Consider the following 7,967-nt stretch of genomic DNA (forward strand, 5'->3'; position numbering starts at 1 on the left):
TTTTTTTTCTCTTTCGTTATTAAATTCACTGCTTCGAATTTAAATGTAATTATTAATTAATCCCCACCCTCCAGCTCTTAAATTTTACTATGCAAAAATTTGTGTTCAAAATCAACCTCAATCGTACAGAATATTTTTTTTATTTTTAATGTTGTTTGTAATATAATTTCACTGTGCAAAAATTTGTGTTTAAAATCAACCTTAATCGTAAAAAATATTTTTTTTATTTTTAATGCTGTTTGTAATATAATTTCACAATGCAAAAAATGTGTATTTAAAATCAATCTCAAACCTAAGAATATTTTTTTTATTTTTAATGTTGTGAATAATCTAATTAAAAAAATAATAATTAGCAACAGTGTAATGATTGTTAATTATGAGTTTATTAGTTCGTCAGACAATGTTTGTTTAAATATTAAAAAACTTTGGGTACATCCTTCGGGAGCAGAAGGAACGCTTCGTCTCCGCTGGACCTTTGCTGGTCGACAGCTTATATACTCCACAGACTAAGTGGTGGGGGACGCGGGACTAGTTGTCGCCTATTGGAGGGGGGACGCGTGCGCAGAACTGACGTATGGGTTGTCAGGACCGTAACTAAAATTTTTCGTGCCTAACTTTTCTTTCCAAATTTAAATTTCTTTTCAAAAACTTAAATTCGACTATCGTTCGAATAGTAGTAAAAATAGTCATAATGATAAAAAATAATCATTGAAAATAATAAAAATAAAAATAGTAATAATGATAATAAAAATAAAAACCTAAGTTACAAAATAAAGTAAAAACAAATTTTCATAATAGTTGTTAATTTTTAATTTTACCTAATTTTTTGTACACAATTTTTAAAAATTATTTTTCTCTCCCTAAAACACAAATTTTTAGTGAGAAATTTTTTTTTTCAAAAATTGAAATAAATTGGTATCAAATTTGCGAGAGAAATAAAATTCTTGTTGGTTCTAATTGTAAATACGTACGTGTATACACGTATACACGAGGTGTGCAAAAATAAAAAACAAAAAAAAATAGAAAAGAAGAAATGAGGTAATTGGCTTTGAAATTCATGGCAAGCGAAAAACAATAGATGTGCTTAATTTGCATTCAAACAGAAATCGCACGAAATTGACAAGGCCATTGAATGTCACTGTCAGCCTTCTCACTCGTCGTTTGCAATCGCGCCATTTCTATTGATAGTTAAAAATCAGGGGAAAAAATTCATTTTTTTCCCTCAACCCCAGTAAAATGCAAGTGCTCCAATTTTTAGCAAAAATTAATAATTAAATGAATGAAAAAAAATTCTTTTTATAAATAAATCTCAATGGAAGGAAGAAAAAATATTTTATAAAATTCAAAAAAAATTTGAATAAACAAAAAATTTCATTAAAGGGGGAATTAATTTCAAATTATTTTATTAGAATTAAAAATATATTAACAAATCTTTCTAAATAGTTATAATAATAATTTTTAATACAATTAATTAATAATATTACTGATTATATAAAAAAAGATTTTACTAAATTTACTAATTAATAATATTAATAGTTAATAATAATAATTAATAATAATAATTAATAATAATAATTAATAATAATAAAGTTAGTCATTAATAATATATTTACTTAATAATATTACTATTTAAAAATATTATTAGTTACAATAATAATAATTAATAACAACATTATTAACTTTTAACATTAGTTAATAATATTAATAGTTAACAATGTTAGTAAATAATAATATTAATAGTTTTAAAATATTATTAGTTATAATTATTAATCAACTAATTAAATTTCGATTAAAAATATAATTTTAAATAAATAAAATAAAAAATTTGATAGAATAAAAAAACTTGTTTTCCAAAAAATACAAATTTACAAATTGTAAATAAATAATAGCCGAGAGAATACAACACAGATAAATATTTTTGCGACAGAGATAAGAAAAGTTAAATCACTGTTGCAATGACCTCCAACAATTAAAAAATAAATTCCATCAATATTGAAACAAAAAAAAATTTTTTGCATTTGTACTCAAGAGTTGCAAAAAAAAATTCTATTTTTATTGGAAAAAAGCAAAAAATATATAAACCTTATAATTTTTTACCCAAAAAAAAGAGAAATTTGAAACTATTATTTGAATTCTAGAGAAATTCGATAGATTCCAAGATAGGAGCCAAAAGTGCTTATTACAGTTTATGGAAATAAAAGAAAAAGGGGACCTTGTAAAATAGCCGATGTGGCTTGTTTTTTTTTCTTCGACTGTTTTTTCTTTTTTTTTCGCTTGTCTGTGAGTCATTGGCAGTGTCTCACTGTTAAAGACAACATAAATATACTATCAGTAGCAAACTGTGCGTCAAAAGATTGGGACTTCAAAAAAAAAAAAAAAATGGATCGTTGGTGTCAAAAAGTGGCTGTTGTCACTGGTGCTAGTTCAGGAATTGGTGCAACAATTGCGGAAGGTAAAAAAATTGCAAAATTAAATAGTAAAAAAAATAAATAAACGCGAATTTGGAAAAAAAATTTATTCACTGATTAAAATAAAAAATTAAATGATAAAAGAATAAGTAAACAAATTTAAAAAATAAAATTGTATTTACTAATTAAATTAAATTTACTGATTGAATAAAAATTAAATAATAAAAAAAATGAATAAACAAATTTGAAAAATAAAATTTTTATTTACTGATTAAATAAAAAATAAGAAACGGTTAAAAATAAATATTAATATTTATTTATTTAAAATACACAACGACAAATATTAGTTATTATTATTAACTATTTAAACAAATTGTTAATTAAAATTATTATTTCAAATTCATAATGCTAATAATAATAATAATAATAATAATAATAATAATAATAATAATAATAATAATAATAATTTTAATTAACAATTTGTTTAAATAATTAATAATAATTGATATTTGACCATATGTACTTTAAATAAATAAATATATAAATAATATTTGTTTATTAAATTGTTTCTTAAATAAAAAAATATTATAAAAAGGTAAATAAACAATTATTATAATTATAATAAAAAAATTTATATTAAAAAAGTTAAAATTTAATTTATTTACAATTGAAACGTAAATAATATTTCCACCCATTTAAATTTGATTAAAAATAAAATTTATATAAAAAATTCCCTAATTAACAATTAAAATAAATGAACCAGAATTTTAAAAAAATCTCAGTGATAATAAAAATAAAAAATAAATAAATAAAATACAAAATAAATATAAAATAAAAAATTTTTTAAAAATTGAATTAGGACTAGAATTTATTTTTGTGAAATTTCTCTGTTTCAAGGTCTGATAAAGGCTGGTTTAAATGTCGTGGGTTTGGCGAGGAAAATGAATAAACTTGAGGAGATAGAGAATCGAGTAAAAAATGAGAAAAGTAAATTTTATCCAATTCAATGTGACGTGAGAAAGGAAGAAGATATCCTAAGGGCTTTTCGATGGATTGAAAATGAACTTGGGGGCGTTGATGTTCTCGTTAACAACGCGGGAATTATTCTCAACGAACCTATTATTGGTAAATTGACGACTCGCAAATTTTAATGAGAGACATAATTCAAGCACACACACCACACACTCACCAATGAAACACACAATAGAATGTAAAAAATTATTATTCGTAAACAACATTATATTTATTATTTAAATTTTAGTCGTAATAATTTTTTTGTTTCATTTCTTTTTCAATTACGATTTTTCATTGTTACGAATTTTATTAATAACAATTTTTTAACTCCTTTTTTTTTAATTTCATGAATTAATTTTATTAATTACGATTTTTTAATTCCGAATTTTATAAACTATAATTTTTTGTTAATAACGATTTTTTTTAATTTTGAATTTTATTAATTAGAATTTTCTTAGATACGAATTTTATTAATTATAATTTTTTTAACTCCGAATTTTTAAATTAAAATCACTAAAATTCAAAATCTGATTCAATTTGAAAACATTTTTGAATTTGCTCTAAAAAAATTATTTATTTCATTTTAATTCGTTAATTATATTTAATTGGAAATTATAATAAAAGTTAAATGAAAAATTAATAAAACTGAATTAAAAATAATTTACAATTAAAATGATAATTTAAAAATGAATTTATAAATCACTGTTTGAAATTAAAATATCAACAACATGATTAAAGTACAAAAAAAAGAAATTTTTTTAAATCAGAAAACTTTGGAAAAAGTTCGAAAAATTCTATTAAATAGTCGTTATTTTAATTAGTTAATTGTAGCTTATTTACAAAACAAAAAGAAGACCATAAAACACATAATAGAACTTGGAAAAATAACTGATAAGAAAAAGAGAAAATAAATTTTAAAAAAATTCCCCTTGAACTAATGAACACGAAAGTTAATGAATTTTAAAAAAGACATTAATTTTAATTTCTCAATTTTCTGATTCTTGCGATTTGAATTAAAAAGCAATATTTTAATGAAGAAAAAAAAAGTTTATTTTACAAAAAAAAGTGCAAAAAATATTATTGATATTATGCGAATCTCGAACAAGAAAAATAACCTTCGATTATAAATTAAATACTACATTAGCATGTCACTTCCGTTGTTTTAATTTAATATAGTAAACAATCGTATGAGAATTCATTCCGATTTTTTAAATCAAAGACATTTGACTTTTTCAAAAAAAGAAAAAAAAATTAAAGAAAAGAAAATAAGAAAAAACTTTTCTCTTATAACAACGTTTGTTTTCATAAACATAGTTTACTATAACGATAAAATTTTCATTTTAAATAAATTTTCAATTTAAATAAAAACTACACATTGCAAATTTAATATACAATACAATTCAACTGTAAGTGAAACATATTTCCGTTATTACAGAAATTGTCGTGAAAATATTAAATAAACTTTTCTGAATTAAAATTGTTTCAAAATTAAAACATTGTAAATTATTTTTTCGCTATTTTATTTAATGCAGAAAATTATTAAATTTATTTTTATACTAAACTCAAACGAATAAAATTTATTTCAAATAAATTTATTTGAACCAAACACAATTTTTTTTAACCAAATACAATTTATTTGAACCAAATGCAATTTTTTTACAATTTACAATTTTTGAAAATACTTTAATTAAAACAAATAAAAATAAATTAAAAATTTTTTTTTTTTTTGAAGTTGTTTTCAAAATAAATCAGAAAAATAACGTGAGGTTAATATTTGAAACTTGTAGTTAAATTGTATATAAAAATCCACACAAGAAAAATTTTGTTAGAATAACAATGATATAAAATTATTATGCTAATAAAAATTTTAAAAAATCTTTTACAGATGGTTCCACCGACGGGTTTCAAAGAATATTGGACGTGAATGTTTTGGCAGTTGCAATTTGCACTAGAGAAGCGACAAAATCGATGAGAAAACGTCGATTCCCCGGCCATGTCATTACAATCAATAGGTGATTCAATTTTCAAAATAAATTTAAATTACATCCGCGTGTGCTTGATAATAATTTTAAGTAATTTGCAACTCATTAAATTTTCCAAATTTACAATTACATTTGTTACATTTACAATGTCTATTGATGAGTCTTTTTAAAAAAAAATTATTTATACCTTTTTTTATCATTATTTTCATTATTACTATTGTTATTATTATTATTATAACTATTTTTATTACTATTATTACTATTTTTATTATTATTATTATTATTATTATTATTATTACTATTATTACTATTTTTATTATTATTATTATTATTATTATTATTACTATTATTACTATTTTTATTATTATTACTATTATTTTTACACCTAGAAAAAATATATATTTGACTCAGAGCCAACTAGACTTTTTATTTGTTTTAAATAAATTTTATTTGGTTTAAATCAAATTTTTCTCTGAGTGCATTATTATTATTTTAATTGATAATATTTTATTTTATAATATTTATAAAAATTATAATAATTTCTGTAAATTCCACTAAAAACCACTTCCGTCTTATTCTGAACTTATCTTCCACTTATTTATTTATAATATTAATTATTATTATTTATCATTATTTTTTTTTATAATAATATAATTTATTACTCATAAATTAATTGATTGCAGTTTCGCTGGTCATTATGCGGAGAGCATTAAAATGCCGGTTAGTTTATATTGTGCCAGTAAATATGCAATCACAGGAATGATTGAATCATTAAGAAATGAATTGGCGGCTATTAAGGCAAATATAAAAATTACTGTAAGTATTAGAATGAAGAAAATTTAATAATAAATAATAACAATACAAAATATTATTTTTGTTAATTACTATGAACTAATAGTAAATATAATTATTATTATTTATTTTGAATAATAATTAGTAATAATAATAATAATACAAAATATTATTTTTGTTAATTGTTATTAAATAATAGTAAATATAATTATTATTATTTACTTTTAATAATAATAACACAAAATATTTTTGTTAATTACTAATAAATAACAATAATTACCAAAAATAATAATTTTCGTCAAGTTTCGATTTAAGGGAACAACAATTAAGTTATTATTAATTATTTTTACACAGAGCTTCAATGGAAAAATTGAATCTACTTTGTCACTACGTCATTTCTCGAATACTATAGCAATTTTTTTGTTAATTTAAAAAAATATTATCATCGGCTTCAATGGTAGAATGCCTCGAGTATTATATACCGTGTAAGCGGATATTATTTATTAGTCAATTAATTTTTTTCTCTAATAATAATCATTGGTGATTTAGTAGTAGAATGCGACGTGTCGATAGTAATACACGAACAGATTTATTTTACTCTTTCTATGGTTTAGTGATTAAATTCCCTTTCAAGTGCCCAGGAAAAATTGCCATGGCAAGAGACATAATTCTAACTTTAGGGCCTTGGTAAATAAAGACATAAACTGTTTAGAATCTTTTAAAATATGAACATAAAATTAGGATTTACTTTTTTCAATATATAAGTTCCCACTTTGTATTGCAAAAAGCGTGGCACAAAGTTTTACTTTTATAGGTTATGTTGAATGGCAAACAAATTTCAAACTAAGAACACTTTCCTTTAGGGTCTAAAATCTTCAAAATTGCTTTGAGTTTTATTATAAAGTATTAATAACGCGGTATCGTAAACTTTTACGAAACCTGATTCTAAAAAAATAGTAACCTAACCTCAATTTTTTATGCCTAGACAATTTTTGTTCCTTTCTTCGGAATACAAATAATGATATTAATATTTACTTCTATTTATTAACTAATTAAAAAAAATTCATGAAGGTTTTAAAATTTTTTTTTATCCTAAAAAGAGTATAAGCCCATCAGCAGTGAGGACAGGAATGCTCCTAAATGCAGGCCTCCCAGAGGCAATAATCGATCAAATTCCCATCCTCGAGACGAAGGACGTCTTGGATGCTGTTATCTTCGTCTTAGCGACGCCACCAAATGTTCAGGTAAAAGCATATTTTAAACCCTAGTATTTTTATCATCATTGACAGAATTTTCTTTTTTCTATTCTTATTCTTCTTTTGAATAATGCACCACTAACTCTTCTCGAAATCAAAAATTATAGATCTTTTAAAAGAGGAAAAACATATTTTTTCTTACAGGTAAACGAGCTCACTTTAACGAGTCTTGGTCTACCCTCAAGCTAAAATATATACTCCATTCTTGAAATGCATATATAAAAGACAGATAAGGATGAACTATTTGCTCAAAGAAAAATGGCGCACTGAGGCTCTTGCATAAATCAATTTTTTTACAATCGAATGATAAAATTTAGACACGCATTTAAGTCTTTAAGAAGAGAAACTTGAATTTGTATACTAAATAAAAAATGTACAAATATTCTAAAAATGGTTTTTTTTGTCTCGAGGCTAAGAGGACAAATCGTCACCTGGTGGATACTTGAACTGTTCTGTTAACGCTTCAGTAGAGAGAAAAATATTCTGCTACTTATTTCCATCGGGAAAAATTTTTC

At 22.2% G+C, this 7,967-nt stretch overlaps 1 protein-coding gene across 1 annotated transcript; it reads left to right on the plus strand.

The window, feature by feature from the left end:
• Positions 1–2,266: 2,266 nt before the first annotated feature.
• LOC122511871 (farnesol dehydrogenase-like) lies at positions 2,267–7,843 on the plus strand. The gene is made up of 6 exons (XM_043627407.1): positions 2,267–2,452; positions 3,306–3,533; positions 5,308–5,434; positions 6,088–6,220; positions 7,297–7,440; positions 7,597–7,843. The coding sequence occupies exons 1-6, from the start codon at positions 2,380–2,382 to the stop codon at positions 7,639–7,641; spliced, it is 750 nt and encodes a 249-aa protein (XP_043483342.1). The 5' UTR covers positions 2,267–2,379; the 3' UTR covers positions 7,642–7,843.
• Positions 7,844–7,967: the final 124 nt, after the last annotated feature.

This window comes from Leptopilina heterotoma, unplaced genomic scaffold (genome assembly GCF_015476425.1).
Source record: "Leptopilina heterotoma isolate Lh14 unplaced genomic scaffold, ASM1547642v1 Lhet_90, whole genome shotgun sequence".
Taxonomy (NCBI): Eukaryota; Metazoa; Arthropoda; class Insecta; order Hymenoptera; family Figitidae; genus Leptopilina; species Leptopilina heterotoma.

Excerpts from the sequence above, each read along its gene's own strand:
- LOC122511871 (XM_043627407.1), top strand. The coding sequence starts at position 2,380 with ATGGATCGTTGGTGTCAAAAAGTGGCTGTTGTCACTGGTGCTAGTTCA. Across the intron at positions 3,534-5,307 it reads TCTCAACGAACCTATTATTG|ATGGTTCCACCGACGGGTTT; the intron begins GTAAATTGACGA and ends AATCTTTTACAG. Across the intron at positions 5,435-6,087 it reads CATGTCATTACAATCAATAG|TTTCGCTGGTCATTATGCGG; the intron begins GTGATTCAATTT and ends AATTGATTGCAG.